The sequence below is a fragment of the Rhamphochromis longiceps genome, linkage group LG7, assembly GCF_057381845.1.
Source record: "Rhamphochromis longiceps isolate RC_006_pf linkage group LG7, R_longiceps_female_GT1.1, whole genome shotgun sequence".
Classification (NCBI taxonomy): domain Eukaryota; kingdom Metazoa; phylum Chordata; class Actinopteri; order Cichliformes; family Cichlidae; genus Rhamphochromis; species Rhamphochromis longiceps.
This window is the reverse complement of record NC_140563.1, coordinates 63414309-63435028: the sequence shown is the minus strand read 5'-3', so window position 1 is coordinate 63435028 and position 20720 is coordinate 63414309. Positions and strand designations below refer to the sequence as shown.

Genomic DNA, 20720 nt, shown 5'->3' with positions numbered 1-20720 from the left:
AAAAAACATGAATACTAAAGAAAAAAAACAAACATAAACTAGAACTAAGACACTCCTGACTGGCCACTAATGACTGGACATTCCACTAACGTGGAAAATGCGACAACAAATAGAGGTAGACTGAGGGATTAAATACACAGACAATGGGGAAGCAAAACTGAATACGTTTTACGCAGAACAAGGACCGTCAAAATAAAACTGGAAGCACGACAAATATGAAAAATGTCACGGCTGGCGGAGTGAGCCGTGTGGTGTGGAGGAAAGGGAGGACCCAAAATGCAGCAGTGACTGATGATACGAGTGAAGTTTATTTACAAAGTGACAATGGCAGAAACAGGCAGTGAGGCATGACAAAACAACTGAAGAAACCTAAACTGGGAGAACTAAATGACAAACCTGAGACCATACAAAAGGGGTGCGGGGCAGAGAGACGCAGAGACAGGAACACCATAGAACGCAGAGATACACGGAAGAATGCAGTGATACATGGATGAACGCAGACGAGCCGACAACGAACACAGACCGACACCCACTAAATATACACACACACAAGGTAATCAGGTAATCACACACAGGAGGGAAGAACAGCTGAACCTAATACACCTGGGGACCGGAGGAGACAAGCTGAACACAATAACAACAGACACAGACCTTCAGAACAGAACAGGAAATCCAGAACACGAGCCTTCAAAATAAAACAGGAAACAGACTGATGTACAACACAACACGGGGACATGAACAGAGCACCAAGGACAGACACAGGTAGGACTGACAATACACCAAACTTCAGGTTAACCCTAACTAATACAGATCAGAAAAAACGCAAAACGCTGGGTCAACGACCCAGGACCATGACAAAAAAGCAGACAAAGACACACAAGCTTAACTCCAAGAATGGGGTGTTGTGGAAGTTTTCCATTAAATAGAGCATGCAGACAAGTGGTGAGCGGTAGCTAACATTCTTTAATCACAAACAAAGAACAGAAAACCAAGCTTGGTGGAGAGCCTGCATGATCATGGGGCAGACGGTCAGCAGAGTCTCACCCTGAGCCTAGCATGGCTCTCAGTTAAATATCTTCTTCAGGAACAAAAGGCAGTACACAGCTGTTTCACACCTTAAGGTTCACGCTCCCTTGCTACCTCCCAGAGTCCTCAAAGAGACAAAAGATTCTTCCTGTGGAGTTGTCTGCATCCCCCAACTTCCTTACCAGACCTCCACCATCTGTCTAACTGTATGAGTGTGAGACATGCTAAAATCCAGTGGCACCAAGGCATTATACAATAAAATAATGTCATTAATACATAAATAAAAGAAATTCCTATACAGGGGAGAGAAACAAACAGGGGGACATTCTAACTGGAGAGACGAGAGGGAACATGAAACACGGAGACACAGGGAAGACATCGAGACAGAACCCTAAAGACTATAAACTATAGATAAGCACAAAACCCATAAAGAGAACAAAAACCATGAATGACATTGAATATTAACAAAAACTCAAATACACATGAACTCTGGGTCACCAGACCCAGGACCATGACAGCCTAAGCGAAAACCCTTACTGATCCTGGTCCTCTGGTATTCATGGCCATTGATCATTGTCATTGATTAATGATATTTGAGTACTGGTTGTTGATCAGTGGCCATAACAATTTGCATATTAATGAAGGAACTGACCTCACAGCCCATTGTTCACCGGAAGTACTAATTCAAGTCATTGTGCAAATGTACTGTTTTAAAGGTTGGAGAAACCTGCAGTCAGCTGAGACTGAACCCACATAGCAAAATTGGTATGGCCCAGATCTGGCCCACACAGTGTGCTTACACATGGCCCACATACCAGAAAGAATGACGGCCCCTTGGTGGCCCAGATCTGGTTTGCCAAAGGTGGCCCACACATTGGCCAGCACAAGGCCAGTTGCAGACACACTGGTGGTCCTTTGCTGGCCCATGTGTGGATTACCTCTGGCAAACCTGGTCTGGGCCATCAAAGGGCCGTCATTCTTTCCGGTATGTGGGCCATGTATAAGTCGTGTGCAGCCACGGGCCAGTTGCAGACACAATGCTGGCCCAGAACAGTTTCAGCTCTGGCCCCAGATGTCAGCCTAATGTGTACCTTAATTAAACCATGTAATAATAACATGTGCATAGTAGTACAAAAGGAACATGACCAAACTCTGTTCAGCCAGTGAATGGACTGATTCTTACTGTATATAGCGTTTTTCAACTCTCCCAGATTACTCAAAGTGCTTCATACCAGCGGTCCCCAACCTTTTTTGTGCCACGGACCGGTTTATGCCCGACAATATTTTCACGGACCGGCCTTTAAGGTGTTGCGGATAAATACAACAAAATAAAACTCGTACCGGTACCGAAAAAAGGAAGATGTATTCATAACGCACGTGAAAAGACCCAGGAAAACAGAGTTAACGATCAAACTATAACAAAATAACACTGAAAACCAATAAAAACCATACATTTTACACCTGAACCTCAACTCGTGCGGCCCGGTACTGGTCCGAGGCCCGGGGGACCGCTGCTTTATACATCATGCCACATTCAACAAATCACACACTTTCTCTTAGCTGAGTGCTTCCTAACTACATTCATACACATTCTGCTCTACCGCCTGAGCTACAGCCACCCACTGGCAAAGGTGAGTAAACCCTCACTAGATTTGGATAAAGTGTACACTCACAAACCTGTCAAAATCTGCATTTGAAACGTTGGCTACCATAGCAGTATAGTATTGCAACATGGCATTTGGGTCTTCTAACTAAAATAGAAGACCCAAATGCAGAAGAGAATGGATGGATGGATGGATGGATAAGTAGATTTTAAGATTCTTTTTCACAGCTTATACTCTTTTTTTAACACTTAAAGCAAAAATAGACCTGTAACGGTTATTGTCACCTATATAGTTGATAATAAAGCCTTCCCCCTTGCCGAAGACAAGCCCCGCCGGGTCAGAATGGAAGGTCACAGTCAGATCAGGGGTCGTTGAGGAAAGCTTGAAGGGGCTGCTGCCTCCAACATAGCGTCCCAGAATACGAGTTGTGACCTCATCTCCATCGGTGATCGTCAGCATGTCACTGTCACTGATGTTGAGTCTGAAGACAAGGAGGAAGGGAAAGAAATACTGCAGTACAGCTAATGATATCAGTTCAAGATGAGTTATAATGATTCAGAACACATTTGTATAAACAGCTGACTGTGTGGGAGACAAAATGACATCAAAGTCTAAATGCTGCATTCATTCACAGGAGTATGTAAGCATGACTGCAATGTTTTTGCCCAAGACACGTTTGATTGATCACACCACAGTGGCTTTGAAAAGATGTAGTTTGCAAGATTTTGAATACTGAAATATCTGAAAATATTATATGGCATACCAAAACAAGTGTAGCTGGAACAAAGCTGCCAGAGAGTTTAATTAAACTTGTCCATTCCCTTTTTATATAATTGAAAATTGTATAATAACTTAATTTAAATAAAACAATAGTAAAGCCTTACTTAAGTTGAGTTATTTACTTTAAAATTAATTTCACAATAGTGCTTTTGGACTGTTGGTGAGTTACAGATATTCCTTTTATTCGAGCAGGTATCAACTCATTGTTAATATCAATACTTATATACAAATTAAAAGGAGTAGTTTCTGGTTTTTGAGTGGATGTTTTTTTGTCAACAGTTACATGACCAAACTGAAACCGCTCACATTTCTGTGTGTTAGAACATGAAGTGAAAACTAAACATTGATTATCTTAAGCTGCATCCACCCTGGAAACAGTTCACTCACTGCACAGCACTTTGATGTTGATGGCTGCTCACTTGCATCCAGGCTTTAGTTGCCTAGGTGATTCACTAGTGTATTTACTACCAGGTCATATGTCAATCAACATTATTCTTCCCTCTCATAGAGGGAATCTTCGAAGTTGAGAAAAGTTAGCTTGGGTCTCTCCCACCTCATGTTGCCAGCAGTTATTTTGCCTGTAGTCGCTTGAAATCACTGAATGCTACTTTGTGCGGCCTGTGGTTAACACATCGCTGCAAATCACTTCCAATGTGCACACAGTTTCACCTTACACTGTAAAATCATGTACAATATATACTTTTTTACTTGTTTTTCCCAAGTTATTGTTAGCTGTAGGAAAAATCTTAATTTGGCCAAGCTTGTGCACACAAACAATGAATTTGTTTTGGTTCACTTTGCTGACTTCATGAAAAAAAAAAGAAATGCTTTGTTGAATAGGCAGTATAAATAACAGTTTACTCTCTGTTTTAAGTGAAGTTAACTTAAAGCAATCAAGTAACAACAAAGAAAACATTTACATTAATTCACGAGTAGGAGGAAGCAGTACACTAAACTGTGATTGGTCTGCCAAAAAGAAGAGTTTCCACTTGGGTACAAGTATGCCCAGTAGCTCACTTCAAATCTAAACCACTGGCTTAACAGCATCAGAGAGCAGGATTATTACCATTTTGGAGGATCATGTTCTCTTTTGAAACAGTTAAAAAAAAACTTGTAATCAGTGTGTTTAAATTTGTTTCTCAGTGAAGCTGACAGCATTTAATGTTTGTTAAAGTTAACTTGCTGTTACTAAATTACTTAGTTAACAGTTGCTGCACAGTTAGACTGTTAACAGATTACTTTTCTGGGTAGATGTCATGGGGCTGGATTTGGCAGAAAAGACTAGCTGTTCTTACCACTGTCCATATTTGACCTATTTTTGCAGAAAATAGAAAGTCAGAAAGTTTAAAGCTTGCTTTCTGCTTCCCTGAAGTTGACAGAATTCGGTGTGGCAGAGGGTCTATACTACGAAGCAGGATTTTGGATTTAAAATGTTTTTTCTTTATTTTCATGACTAGTTACATTGTAGATTCTTACTGAAGGCATTGAAACTTTAATGAACATATGAAACTTTGTAGTGAACAAAAAACTGTGAAATAATTCCGCCTCCCTGGGAAGTCTATGCCAGGGTGCTGGAAAAAAGAGTTCGTCCGCTAGCCGAACCTCGGATACAGGAGGAACAATGCGGTTTTCGTCCTGGTCGCGGAACACTGGACCAGCTCTTTATCCTCTCCAGGATACTTGAGGGTGCATGGGAGTTTGCCCAACCAGTCTACATGTGTTTTGTGGACTTGGAGAAGGCATTCGACCGTGTCCCTCGGGGTGTCCTGTGGGAGGTGCTGCGGGAGTATGGGGTGTCTGGCCCATTTCTACAGGCCATTCGATCCCTATACAACCGTTGCAAGAGCTTGGTTCGCATTGCGGGAATAAGTCGGACTCGTTCCCGGTGGGTGATGGGCTCCGCCAGGGCTGCCCTTTGCCACCGATTCTGTTCATAAGGGCTTTCACTTTAGTGGCCTCAGAATCTCATCTCTGATTTTTGCGGATGATGTGGTTCTGTTGGCTTCATCGGGTGAGGGCCTCCAGCTCGCACTGGAACAGTTCGCAGCCGAGTGTGAAGCAGCGGGAATGAGGATCAGCACCTCCAAATCTGAGGCCATGGTTCTCAGCCGGAAAAGGGTGGAGTGCCCACTCCGGGTCGGGGATGAGTTCCTGCCCCAAGTGGAGGAGTTCAAGTACCTCGGGGTTTTGTTAGTGAGTGATGGGAGAAGGGAGCCGGAGATCGACAGACAGATTGGTGCTGCGGCCGCAGTGATGCGGACGCTGCACTGGTCCGTCGTGGTGAAGAGGGAGCTGAGTGTAAAAGCGAAGCTCTCAATTTACCGGTCGATCTACGTCCCTACCCTCACCTATGGCCACGAGCTGTGGGTAGTGACCGAAAGAACGAGATCGCGGATACAAGCGGCAGAAATGAGCTTCCTCCGAAGGGTGGCTGGCCTCTCCCTTAGAGATAGGCTAAGGGCTCAGAGTAGAGCCGCTGCTCCTCCACATCGAAAGGAGCCAGCTGAGGTGGTTCGGGCATCTGACAAGGATGCCTCCTGGGCGCCTCCTGGGGTTGGTGTTCCAGGCATGTCCCACCGGGAGGAGGCCCCGGGGCAGACCCAGGACACGCTGGAGAGATTATATCTCTCGGCTGGCCTGGGAATGCCTTGGTGTTCCCCCGGATAAGCTGGAGGAGGTGGCTGGGGAGAGGGAGGCCTGGGCTTCTCTGCTTAGGCTGCTGCCCCCGCGACCAGGCCCCGGATAAAGCGGATGAAGATGGATGGATAATTCAAAACCTGTTTTATATTTTAGATTCTTCAAAATAGCCACCCTTTGCTTTGATTGCTGCTTTGTACACTCTTGGCATTCTCTCGATGGCCCGCATGAGGTATTCACCTGAAATCATTTTTCAAAAGTCAACAGTCTTGAAATAGTGCTGAGCACTTACTGGCCCCTTTGCCTTCACTCTGTGGTCCATCTCGTCCTAAACCATCTCGATTGGGTTTAGGTCAGGTGACTGTGGAGGCCAGGCCATCTGACGCAATCACTGTCCTTCTTGGTCAGTTAGCCCTTACACTGCCTGGAGGTGTATTTTGGGTCACTGTCTTGTTAAAATTAAATGACGTTCCAACTAAATGCAAACCAGATGGGATGGCATGTTGCTGCAGGATGCTGTGGTAGACATCCTGTTTCAGTGTGCCTTCAATTTTGAATAAATCCTTCTCCATGCTTCACAGTGGGAACCATGCACATAGAGACAATCCATTCACCTTTTCTGCACTGCACAAAGACATCACGGGTGGAACCAAAGATCTCAAATCTGGACTCATTAGACTCTTCTAATGTCCATTCTTTGTGTTTCTATGAGCACATATATCTCTTCTGCTTTTTGCTTTTCCTTAGTAGTAGTTTCTTAGCAGCTGTTTGACCAAAAAGGCTGTTTTACACAGTCTCCTCTGAACAGTTGATGTAGAGATCTGTCTGCTGCTGGAACTCCCTGTTGCATTTATCTGGGCTCTAATCTGAGGTGCTGTTAACTTGCCTTTTCTGGGGTGATGACGCAGATAAATTTATGCTCAGCAGCAGAGGTGACCTCTCTTCACCATACCGTACCTGGCTTCCCACTGTGACAATTTCCTACTGATGTATACAGCTGGACAGTTGACACCCCTTTACCTGCTGGGACAAAATGGCCTCCGGCCCTCTGTTCAAAGTGTCCGTCTGCAGAATAAAAGGTAGGGAGAAGTTAGGAGTGTAGAGCAGGGGTTCCCCACAGACAGCTTTCTTTACCTGCACCCTTTCAGGTGAGATCAGTCAAGGGTTGGTCAGGCCCGCCAAGCCTGGCATGAACTGGAGGTAGTAACCAGCCAGCCCCAAGGACCCCCTCACCCCTTTTATGGTCTTGGGACAGAAATCGACAGCTGCTGTTTCATCCATCTGTGGATGCACCTGCCTTCATCCAAAGAAAACCTCAAATACTGTACCTCCCTTTGTCCAACCACACACTTCTTCGTGTTGGCCATGAGCCCTGCCCTGGAATGTGGCTGGGAACAAGCCAAACAGAAGTGGTAAAAACCGTACAGAGTGGAGAAGGCCATTTTTTCTTTGAACTCTGCAGACAAGGGTATCTGCCAGAAGCCCTTGGTTAAACCTAGTGCTCACTCCACTGTTCATGGTCGAGGAGCTCATCGACCTGGGGCATTGGTTAGGCATCATCCTGTGACACCTCATTTACCTTTCAGTAGTCGGCACAGAACTGTACAGAGTAGTCCTGTATTGATTGTCTGTTATATGTAGCACCAGAGGTGGGACCAAGTCATTGTTTTGCAAGTCTCAAGTAAGTCTCAAGTCTTTATCCTCAAGTCTCAAGTCAAGTCTCAAGTAATGTCAGGCAAGTCAGAGTCGAGTCTCAAGTCACTGGTGTAAAAGTCCGAGTCAAGTCACAAGTCTGAAACTTTGAATTTCAAGTCCTTTCGAGTCTTTAAAAAAAAAACAAAAAAAAGCATGTTGCAGTTATGCTAAATGTAAATATTAGACCATGTAATTTTTTAATCTGTGTTTTTCTCAACACATGACAAAATAGTGAACTTAGAAAATATACACAAATTGTGAAATTGCACCTCTTTAAAATGCAGCTCAATTAAACCTAGCTCCAAGAATAATTTTCACCGACAGTTCTGAGATAAGCTGCATGTTATTCTTGGATGCGGTTGTAGGACCGGCTTTGAAATCGCATGACAAAAATATCATACATAAATAAATGATTTTTTTTTTTTAAATATCATTTAAAAAAAAAACTGCATCACCAACGTAGCCTTGAAAACATTTGCTAGTTAGATGAAGTCAGCTATCTCATCGTAGCATATTTATATGCATATTTATAATCATACGGTTCTTGGAGTGAGTGCATACACTCATGAAGTTTAGTAACTTCAGGTCACTGCAACAAGCCCAGGTACAGTTTACCGACGGATGGGTGCAGGACCTTGAAATGCACCGTGTAGAACGAAAGACCATCGTACGTATCATAAGTTTACCAGTCTCACAAATTGTTGTCATAAATACACATTCCTTAACCGTTTATTAATAGGACCTTTGAGCTCAACGGTAATTAATTAGTAGTGGAAATAATTTCTGGTAGCATCACAGAAATGTAGCAGTGACAATAACACTGTATGCTGTAATCGTACTGGGCAATTAGTGATACAAAAAACCTGTTTTATCCTGTGAATAAAAGTATATGTTTTTGTCAATGTACCATAATAACAGAAGCGAAACGCAATATTGTGTCAGGACAATTCACTATTTATGCACAATAAACAAAGGAGCATAGCGCGACAATTTCTGTTCAGCGCCAGACTTGCTTGTAACCTATATCACCAATTATGTTAACTACAACAGCAGACTGACCTTTGTGTAAATGCTTGGAGCAGACTAACCTGTGAGCTGGAGTGTTCTGGGACGTTATATTTGATCTTTGAATGGCTGCAATCCAGGCCACCCGTCGCGTCTTTGTCACTTCGGAAACATGGCTCGAACAATTTCTCTTCAACGACGTAATCCGATAACAACCGATCTCTTTACCCGTCGGCTTCCCGTGGCTGTCATGCGACCGGCTATTGCAGTTAATAATACAACAGCTTCTTGACATTTTTGTGTTTCTTTTTATCGCTGTGTGACTGATTTCAATTGAAAGCCTGCGTGCGCTAGTACCGCTTGCCACGAGTTCCCAGAATCCTTTGCGGTTCTACCCGTGAATGACGTCACATTTTCAATCTCTATATAATATGCATGTTAAATTTTATATTTGGGGTAAAATATCAAGTCTTTTCAAGTAAACCGGTTCAAGTCCAATTCAAGTCCCAAGTCATTGGTGTAAAAGTCCAAGTCAAGTCACAAGTCTTAGAACATTTTTTCAAGTCAAGTCTAAAGTCATAAAATTAATGACTCGAGTCTGACTCGAGTCCAAGTCATGTGACTCGAGTCCACACCTCTGTGTAGCACCATGGTCTTGGAGGAACGCTGTCTTGTTTCACTGTGTACTGTACCACTGCACATGTTTAAAATGACAATAAAGCCACTTGACTTGACTTGAGAACCAATTTTTCTTCTCCACAAGAAGTAATTAACTTTGATATAGAAGAAGGAAGCAATACAAGTACTTTATCTCCTGGTGAAAGATGCCTGAGTTTGTCCCCTCTGTTGTACAGATGCTCCTAACATTCCTGGGCCTGGAGAAAATTTCCCCTGTATTTAATTTGCAGCAGATATTCGTGGATGTCCCCATGCACACACCTAACCTCCACCCTCTCTGCCTCCAAAAAAGTTAAAGACAAAAGTTAGGTTTGGTTGCGTCAAACTTTGGAAGAGAGCAGAACTCCAAAAGTTGATTCTGTTCATCTGGACGTAGCGTTTTGTGGGAGTAACATTTCGTCACTCATCCAAGTGACTTCTTCAGTCTCAGCTGACTGCAGGTTTCCCCATCCTTATAAACAGTACATTTGCATTATTAAGATTAAGGAACTGACCTCCCAGCCCATTGTTCCTTCAGTGGGCTGGTTTCAGTCATTATGCACATGTACTGTATGCACAAAACGCTACGTCCAGATGAACAGAATCAACTTTTGGGGATTTACTTACCTGGATGATTGAGCATGTATCAAGACGAAGAGAGCAGAAGTTGTAATGTGCATGAGTGTGTATGTATGTGTGTTGGTGTTTTTCCTCACAGTTGTACATCAAGCAACACCCGCTTGTCCTCGCCAACATGTATCCTCCAGCTGCAGTCCTCTCCTTCTCCATACCATTCTGGCCAGTTTGGAGACAAAATTAACCCTCCTGGACCCGACAAATCACCTCCACACTGTGCTGCAGAGGATAGGTGGAGGACATATGGCAGAAGAAAATGTGAGAGTTCCTGTTTTGAGAACTAGAATTACTAAACAACTGTCTTTTCTGTCTATGTATGTTTTAGTCATATATAATTCACGTCAAGGAATGAAGACACACACACACACACACACACACACACACACACACACACACACACACAATTAAAATTGCTTAAAATCTAAAGATTACATTTTATAAGTTTTTCATGATCTGCTCCGAGACTAAGCTCATTATTTTAATGTTTTCTTTTGTAATTAGGTTCAGTGCAGTAAGTGGTCAAAGCAGATTTTGATTCAAGAATTGAAATCATATGTGGCAGAAAACAAAGTGTGTTAGCCTGGGTTACAAGTCAAATGGATAAAAAATACCACCTCTAGTTATTGTAATAATATCCGAATAACAAATTTATTATTTTTACACCTACTCATGAATAGGTGGATAAAACAGGTCGAAATAAGGTTATGTAGTTAAGGAATTCTGTTGAATCTGACGTGAAAGGTATTTTGACAGAACCCTCAAAAATAGAACATTTATGGTCTTATCCTAATCTGTCATGAAGCCTCCTCTCTTCACTTTCTGCCTTCATTTTTACCTTTGCACAGAGGCTCAGTGTCATTCCAGTATGGATCTCTGGCACTGATGCATTCAATCACAGGGGGACCTTGCTCTAAGGAGTGGCCTGGATCACAAGTAAACTGAACCACTGTTCCAACTCCATACAGAGGGTCGGAGGTGGTGAAGTTTCCATTCTGAAGATATGGCTCGTAACAGTGGCCGCGTTCAAAAGCTGAAAGAGAAAATAGAAAGCTCTGTAAAATGAATACCAAAATGTTTATGCTTTTTTGAATGTGATTTTTCCTAACACATCGCCTCCAATTTACAATAACTAAATGTCAAATGATGTATAGTTTTTGCATTTATTATCTGTTAAACCACACATTTATAATAGATTGTATAGAGATTATTCTTTGGTTGTTTTCTTCTCTTCATTGATACTGACAAACATTTTGAAGGGTATTTTTTCCATCCTCTGGCTATTTGAGACTGCCAAAAACAACTAACATGCTGGCTAATATAATGATTAAGAACCTGCTTGCTTCCTGGCAATCTATTAAAAATCTGATTAACAGTCCATCTGCAAAAATAAACACTGGTCTTTTTACCAGTGGTCTTCTGTTTGCTTACATAATTATGCATTAATTACAAATATAATTGTTTGAACTGCTCTCCAAGAATGTAGTTCATGTTTAATTTTTGTGCCCAACTAGATCTACAGTGGCTTCTGCACCTTCATAGCGGATATTGAATCCTGTGTTGTGGTTGGGCTGATCCGTGATGAATTGGATTCTTACAGCTGGACCTTCGCTGATCACTCCTTCAAAGGGTATCTGACCCCCCCGACCTGAATCAAACAGCACCACAGAGCCAGCGTCCAGCCCACTCCACAACACCAACCTAAGGCGACACAGAGATGGTGTTAATGAATGGATTAGTGGTGTGTGATAATACAAAATTTAGTACCAATTGAATACAGTGCCAGTACTGCTGATATCAAGAACAGGTATCTGATCATTTTTATTGTTGTACATCTCTTTAAAGTAATTCCCTGTGTGTCTCTTTGTATCTTTTGTGGTAATTACTGATAATTACCAGCGGTAATTGTTTAGTTTGAGATCTTTCTGCAACTCTGTGCGGTCTTTTCTGGTTTTAGTCATTTTGCATCTGACCCTTAGGGCCTTTGGAGCTGTACCTGATATGCCTATTCAGATATTCATCCATACAATATGGTTGCTTTTACCTGTCAGTTGGTCCCAAGGCCAGTCTCTCCAGGTGGAGATGCAGCCTCTGGTCTTTGGGTGCTTCAAGGGACCAGGAGCAGGAGCGATCCAAGGTGGCATTAGGGCCATGGTGGGGAGATGGGGAGAGCACTCGTCCCACTGTAGCATTCTTCACTGTTCCCCCACAAAGAGCTGAAGAGCAGAACACTCAATTTGAATTTGTTAGTGGAGTATCTTTCACAAAAAGTGAAATGAAGTATCCTTTTTGCTACAGAATTTTAAGAAAAACTGTAAAGAAACCGTTCTATACACACTCACCCCTGCACACAGGTTCCTTATCACTCCAAACTGGCAAGGAGGCATTAAGGCAGGTAAGCACTGGTTCCCCACGCAAGTGGTAACCCATGTGGCAGTGAAAGCGCGCATTCCCTCCAGGGAGCAGGTCCAGTACAGATACATCTCCGAAATGAGGTCTCTTTGGCAGGGAGCAACTCAGCCTGAAGACTACACAAGGATAGAGGAATGTGAAGTAAGTGAGTACTATTACAATAACATTAGGTTAGTTTAGACCAGTACACAGCAAAATCTCCAGTGTTAAATTAACACTAGAGTGTCTATATGGGTCCACTCCTCTGAGTGTTAAATACAACACTGTTGAGTGTTAAATTAACACTTTTGACAGTGTTATATGTTTAAAAGTAACCTAGTCAGTTTTGAAGATTAACAATGGCTAACACTGAGCAGTGCTGATTTTGTAACGCTGGAAAATAACTCAAAATGTTAGAAATATTCCAGTGTTAGAAAATCAGCACTGCTCAGTGTTAGTCTTTGTTAGCGAGTCACAGCTTGAGGGCAGCAAAAAAATTTTTGTTTTGTACCTGCGGGCCGTGGGACATCATAAGTTATTAATTGAAGACACCAGGGACTACTGTTATCCATGAAAATCTCAGTTACAATACAGCTTCCCATCGCTTGATGGGAGTTGTTTAATCAGCCTAAATAAGCAAGCAGAAGAAGACCCCGTTTGCAGTTAGCAAAAGATATGGAGAAGCTCTTAAAATGCAAAAATGAAGATGAAAGTGGCAAGCCCACCTCCCAAAAGGCAAAATGTTTGTACAAGTATAACTCTGACTTCCTGAAGTATGGGTTTGTGAATGGAGGAAACGAGGCAGACCCAATGTGTGGAGTGTGGACTAATGCTATCCAACGAAGCACTGAAGCCTTTGAAATTAAAATGCCATCTCGAAACCAAACATCCCACACTCGCAAGAAATATTAAAAGGAGCTGCTAATGCAGAAACGGTGTGTTGTGTCACTGACTGGTAACTCTAATTGTGTTTTAAAAGCTACCTCGTATCCAGACTTGTGGCACAGAGTAAAAATTCTTTCACTATAGCGGAGGAGTTGATTTTGCCTGCCGCTGTACATATGTGCCATGACATGATCAGAGAGGCTGCTGCAAAGAAGCTACTGACCCTCCTACTCTCAAACGACACTATGAGCCACCGTATCACAGACATAGACTTAGATACGGCATCAGCTTCTGGAAAGAATAAAAAGTAGTCCATTTTTCTCTTTGCAACTAGACGAGTCCACTGATGTCACGAATGGTGCATTGCTGCAGATTTTTGTTCGTTATCGCTGGGACAGCAGTTTGCATGAAGACATGCGGTTTTGTGGAGAGCTACCAGCACGAGCCATGGCTCAGGAATGTTTCCACTGCATTGACAACTATTTCACTGAGAACGACCTGGACTGGCAGAAATGTGTTGGGGTGTGCATTGATGGTGCAGCTTCAATGACTGGCAGGCATCATTAGGCAGATCTTTGATAGTGCACCAGAAGCTAAATGGACCCACTGTTTTCTCCACAGTGAAAGCCTTGCAGCAAAAAAGATGTCACCAGAGTTCCACGAGGTGATGGATGTAAGTCTAAAAACTATCGATTTCATTAAAAATAACTCCAGATGTTTTGCCAAGCTTTGTGAGGACATGGAAGCAGATCATGTCCATCTGCTGCTACCACAGTGAGGAGAGATGGCTTTCAAGAGGAAGTGTTTGTTTGAACTGAGGAATAAGGTCTCTTCTTTTCTCACGGGGAAAAAAATCTCCTCTTGCACATCATTAAGCTAAACTTGCTTATCTCTGTCACATTTTTTTCACTGCTGAACGAGTTGAACATCTCACTTGAAGAGAGAAACAGCAACATGTTTTTTGTTGCAGACAAAGTTGAAGCTTTACAAGAGGAAACAGGAAAAGAGAAGGACATGTTTCCACTTTTGTGACCCTGTCTGTCAGTACCTTTCACAACTGACAGAGATATTCGATGAATATTTCCCTGAGGATCCCAGAGAAGGACACATGTGGATTTTGGACCCATTTTCTGCGGATCCCGCTGAAAATGATGTTGCATTGCCCTCACATCTGCAGTCCCAGCTTCTGGAAGTTTCCACCGACAGCACTTTAAAGTTGGGGCAAACTGGACCTGGGCTTCTTCTGAATTGCTGTCTCAAAAGGAGTACCCATGTCTGGCACTGAGAGCTCTGAAACTCTTTCTCCCATTCACAACAACATATCTGTGTGAATCAGGATTTTCCATCGTGGCCTCAACCAAGACCATAGCCCGACTCTGAGAATGAGCCTTTCCCCCATTCCACCCAGACTGGACCTGGATTTGTGTCTCAGAGGTAGGCTCAAGTGTCTCATTAAGAGGTGAACATAAAAGGGGAGTTGCAGTTTACCAAAAAAATGTTGTGACTGTTGTTGTTCATTTGTCTCAAATATAAAGACTAACTTCTGGTTCTGCCAATGAAAAAAAGTTTACTGCTGAAGCAACTTTCATATTCACTCACAGATTATAAGGCTATATTTTCATTTGTAGTTTATTTAAATTTTATAAGCTTATTCATTTATTATTTAGAAAATATTTTGAGTATATTTATTTTATCACCACATTATTTATCCAATTTTTCCCTTTTTTCTTGTCTCTTTTGCTGTAGTAAAATTGAATTATTAATCATTTTTGTGTTATTAAGCCTGACTTGAGCCTTTCAATTTCTACTTGCAGTTTGATTTGTTCCATGAATAGTTAACCTTTTTGGCATTTTGTTGTATCTTCAGGTTCAGATTTGATTTAGTTATTAAATATAAATCAAACAAAAAGAAACTTTAATCTTTTCAATACATTGTTAATATCTGAATGGGCCCTGGGTTTTTTTTGTAGCGGAAAAGTTGGGCCCAGAGGTAAAAAAGGTTAAGAACCCCTGGACTACACTATGCAATCACTTAAACACTGGAATCCAAAGTATAATCAAATAAACATAATATAGATATATAAATAATATATAAATATCTTATTTGAATTATTAATGGAGAAAAAGCAAGAAACAGAGACTGGTGGGTGAGCTCCAATCACTCCTATCAGCAGAGAGAGAGCAGGTCACTGTGCTGTAAAATCATTTAAATATCTCAATAAAACACCACCTCTGCTTTCAAGGAGAAAATAAAACAAGCAGGAGTTTTCAGTTCTGACATCGTCTGTTTTTAAAAAAAAATTTTTTTACTTTCAACAGAGAATGTAATTTGCAGCATTTCGTGACTTAATCCTCAATTCAATCCATTACTCGCATACTGGGTTGCCATAAAGAATACATTAATACCATGAAAACACATTCATTAATCACAGGCAATCTATTTCTTAACAATTTTAATGACAGATGTATTTTTCCTTTCCTATTTTTATTCCCACTGACACTCCTCTTGTGAATATCTAAACAACAACAGGAGTTATGCAGGTTCACTATGACCACATCACCACAGTAAAACGCCATGCCAGTGTTACAAGATAAAAATTCAGGAAAGTTTTGCCATAGTTCAGAGGCTCCTCAGCAGAGGATGATTTAAAGATGTGCACGTCAGGTCATCTACTGATTGGAAGGTTAGTGGTTCAATTCCTGGCTCCCCTAGTCTGCATGCCAAGTATCCTTGGGCAAGATACTAACCCCAAGTTGCTCTCTGATGCAGCCACCAGAGTGTGAATGTTAACTAGGAAGCAGTGAAAAGCATAGAACAAAGTGCTTGTGTGAATAGCCACATGTGGCATGCTGTATAAAGCGCTTTGAGTGCTCTGGGGGAGTAGAAAAGTGTTATATAAGAATCTATTTAAATATATGTTTTTCAGTCAATTTAAAATCAAACCTAATACTATGCCAGCTTTTAGTATTTTCATGACATGAATGCCCAAAAAATTTAAAAGCCATCCAAACACATCCAGAGTTTCAAGGCTGCGAGCAAAAACAGCCAGAAAAACCCCAGCTGCAAATCAGTGTGGTTATTATAGTAAACCCTGCAATCTTTTCTTTGCATATATTTTACTTTAGAAATTGATTGATTGTGACCAACACAAATATTACCAGATGTAGAATTTTGTTGAAGCACACTCACTGATCACTACTGTCTTTTACAGTCTCATTATTTTTCTTTCCTTGTTTGTGAGAGGATTTCTTCAAAACATCTGCTGATTACAATTACTGACAGTCCGGTATAATAACTAGCTTTGTTTGGAACTGTGCATGGCTCTTCTGGATCATTGTTTCACAGAAGAGCATTATCAAGATGTGGTGATAGCCAAATTGGCCAGAAGATGTCACTGTGGAGATGGATGTTAGATTGTTTCGAAGCCTTGAAAAGAAAACATTGCTAGAGAGGAAACAATGACGACATTAAAGAGAACACAGGGAGACACAGATAAGATATACACAGGAGATTAGGGTTGCTTAGAAACACTTCGGTGACACAGCTGAACACAGTCTGACTGAGGAGACAGTGGAAGCAAAATCAAACATAATACACATAACACAGGAGCCTATCAAAATAAAACGCTTGACACTTGTACTGGGGAGAAACAGACATAGAGACATGACAGACAAGGAAGACAAAGGAGATAGGAGATGAACATAGGAACATGAAGGGAGAAAACACAGGGACAGGACTACAAGCACAGACAGCCATGAAGACGGAACACAGAGAGAAAAGACAGGCATGGGAGTGAACAAACGTAACAAAGCAAGAACCAGAAACTAGGACAAGGAAGCTCAGATGCACTAGAAAATACAAAACGTAAGACTAATGAATACAGAGAACAAATCCAGTACACAGAAAACAAAACCAGTATATGAAAATCTCTTAAATTCAAAAGACACAGCAAGCAAACTCGTTGACTAGCTTAAGTGAACATTACTGTTTGCTAAAGGTACGCAGCCCATGGCCACAGTATTTTTTCAGCCTCTCATACATCCCAGACTGATAACATCTCAATTTTTACCAGGAAAAAGTAAAACGAATAAAATTAAATAAATATTTTCTTCATACATGCTGTCCTACACGGCTACTATCATGGTTGCTAGGCTACAGAAGCAGCGCTACAGACTCCACCATCCAATTTACCAGGTCCTCACTTCCAGTCATCGCAGCCTTCGACGGTCAATGCAATCCCATCAAATCAGCTGACCTCAATGCCAGCTTGAATCAGCATATGATCGGCTGATATCCTTCTAAACATCACATTGTCAAATCTCATACAAGAAGTGCCATTTAGGTGCCTTTATGCTCCTCCCAGTAGCTGCACATCTACAAAATACTTTGAAACCCACCTGACCCACAGCTCCTCCTTTTATGATGTTTCTGACTTCATCTGAACCAATCTGTTGTCACTTGTTCTATGCTGGGGTCTTGCTGGTGGTTTCCACCTCTAGCTTTCAATGAATGAACCTTAAAGATTAGGAAGGTCACAGAAGCCGGCAGTCTATGCCATAGAGAACATAGAGAAAGGGGCCCGTCAGCTTGAACAGTGGGAGGGATCGCTGAAGTCCCAGTGGTAGAGTATAGTCCACTTCAAGGTGACCAGCCACTAATACACTACATGTAGACTGGGAGTCCCGCCTGAAGGCCCACCACCCAGAGGAGGCACCCTAGGGATCAGGTGTATTATGTTTCTTGTGGCATATTATGGTGATCCAGGGTACGGGCCCTGGCAGTCAAATCCCCGGCTACTGAGGCTGACTTATTAGGATATAGACATCGCCTCTGGTGTGGAAGGAGCCTGAGGTAGTGTGTGAGGTTGAAAGACACTGACTTGATAACTGGGGGAATAAACAGCTGTTCTCTATAATTGAGGGACTGGTGAAAACATTTAAAACAATTTCTAGATATTTGTTTCCTGTATTTGCAGAGGTATCTCCAACATATACTACAAAACAGCTGCATACAGGGAACCACTCACTGATGTTCTGCAGGACACGACCTAACGGGTAAAGGCAGAAAAATAAATGGAACCATGGACAACTTTAATAATGCAGCTTATTTAAATAAAAGGTTTGAAGAACTAAGAAAAGTTATATATTCATAACGTGTGTAAAGTATTTTATAAGGATGTCATGTTTCTGTATCATTTCTTTCCTGTTAGACTCACTTAACCTAACATCAGCCCGTTTAGTCCTCTGATATCTTCAACATGTTAAGTAAATTATACTGCACAGTTTTCTCATTCAATAAAGGAATATTTACTGCATCAGTAAAATTTTTCCATTTTATCGGAAACATCCATCCATCCATTCGCTTCCGCTTATCCTTTTCAGGGTCGCGGAGCAGACCACAGCTGGGATAGGCTCCAGCGCCCCGCTGGAGCCTATCCCAGCTGTCATAGGGCGAAAGGCGGGGTACACCCTGGACAGGTCGCCAGTCTGTCGCAGGGCTAACACACAGGGACAGACAATCATTCACACTCACATTCACACCTAGTGGCAATTTGGATTATCCAATTAACCTATCCCCACAAGCTGCATGTCTTTGGACGGTGGGAGGAAGCCGGAGTACCCGGAGAGAACCCACGCAAACACGGGGAGAACATGCAAACTCCACACAGAAAGACCCCGGCCTGATGGTGGAATTGAACTCAGGACCTTCTTGCTGTGAGGCAACAGTGCTAACCACCGTGCCACCGTGTTGGTGGAAAGCATATATAGTAAAATATCAACTATGTAAATCCTGCTACGTTTGTGCCATCAAAATGAAATGAGATTAGTCTCATGAGCTACAGTAGCAAACTAGCTAGCAAAACTTAGCATCATTGTTGGCTAAAGGGACTCATGGCTGTGGTGTTTTCACAAATACATTGCACCCAAATGAAACAACGCATTTTTCTCTGATAAAAGTTAAATAACATTAAATACAAATTTTCTGTATTTCTGTCAAACATGCTGTCAAATCATAGCCGTAGCTGCTCATGGTGTGATTGCTAGGCAACAGAAACCGCATGTCGTAGGCTAGACCTTCCAATGTAGGCCAGTCTATAGGCCTATGGTCTGTAGTCCAATCCTTTGAAGGATGCAGCCATCATGTTCTCTGTATTTGTTGTTTAGTTATGTCCATGTCTCATCTCTAGTTCCCTATCACCATGTCAAGTCCATGTGTCTTAGTCTGCCTATTTCCTATTTTATTTTGACAGTCTTGTGGTCCATGTTCAGTGTGTTTAGTTTCACTTCCCCTGTGGCGTCATGTCATTGAACAAAGTGCACTTTAACATTGAAACATTGCCCCCATTAAAAAAAATAAATAAAATAAAAAAAATTTCTGAGGCTTGAATTCTGAAAGACATCCTTCCCAGTCTCTATAGTTAGTTTTAAATAAACATAACACACTTGTCGGTCTTCTTTAAGATACCAGCTGGCTAGCACCTCACGTAATACATGGGCTATATTTTCACTAGTGTGAAAATACAGTCTCTAGACTGAAGACTTTCAGTTCAAAGTCTTCGGTGAGGAAGTGCAATGTGAAACTCATATATGGTTCCGTTGTACGACTTGACCATAGGTCTGTAGTGCTTGCGTAGTTTTCAGCTTGGCTCAGTTCAAACATGACGGTCTTGCGCCATGTTTCGTACATTTGTAGAATGGCGACATGGGAAAAGTAGTTTCGTGAGGGGATCTCCGGTCTGTCATGGTCCTGGGCCATGTGGGCCCAGTATTCTCAGTTCCTTGTATTTTTGTATTTCGTTCCTTATTTAGGTCATGTTTCCTGAGTTGTCCTGTTATGTTGTTCCTTATTTGACTTCCCCTTGTGACTCTTATCCCCTGTGTGCCCCTCTATGTATCTGTGAGCCCTCATCTCCCCTCGTGTTTCATTTCCATGTTTCCCCAGCCCACTATGCCCGTGCTCTCTCTCTCCTCCTGTTTGCACCTCTGTGTACTTCCTGTTTTACTTTGACAGTCTCCCGTCAGTGTTGTTTACTCCTGCCATGTCTTGTTATGTTTATCTGTGTCAGCTGTGTTCCCATGTGTGGCCACTTCCCCTGATCATCCCTCTTGTGTATTTAGTCTCTGTGTTTCATGTAGTCTGTGTCGCGTCATCTGTGTTTCCACCCTCTATGTTTCCATGCCCGGTCTATTGCATTCTTAGTCATAGCTTTACCTTAGTTATTCCCAGTTTAGGTTTCTGTTTAGCCACGCTATCCCTGCTGTATTTGTATACCTTGTCATCAGCCACAATAAAAGGCTCGCTTTTGTTTAAAGTTCACTCCCGTCTGCTCACCTGTGTTCGCACCTGGGTCCACCATACACACCACCGCACGGTCTGTCACAGCGGACCGTGACAGTACGACGCGA

The 20720-nt window shown here is 42.1% G+C and overlaps 1 protein-coding gene across 1 annotated transcript in view; it reads right to left on the bottom strand.

Moving 5' to 3' along the window:
- Positions 1-20720, bottom strand: part of sez6l (seizure related 6 homolog (mouse)-like) — a 113732-nt gene that overhangs the window by 19349 nt on the left and 73663 nt on the right. The window contains exons 5-10 of the mRNA XM_085414780.1: positions 12380-12565; positions 12082-12253; positions 11572-11738; positions 10876-11070; positions 10121-10259; positions 2915-3111 (exon numbers count right to left, since the gene is read on the bottom strand). Coding sequence (XP_085270906.1) covers positions 2915-3111; positions 10121-10259; positions 10876-11070; positions 11572-11738; positions 12082-12253; positions 12380-12565 — 1056 coding nt within the window. The remainder of the gene's footprint in view (positions 1-2914; positions 3112-10120; positions 10260-10875; positions 11071-11571; positions 11739-12081; positions 12254-12379; positions 12566-20720) is intronic.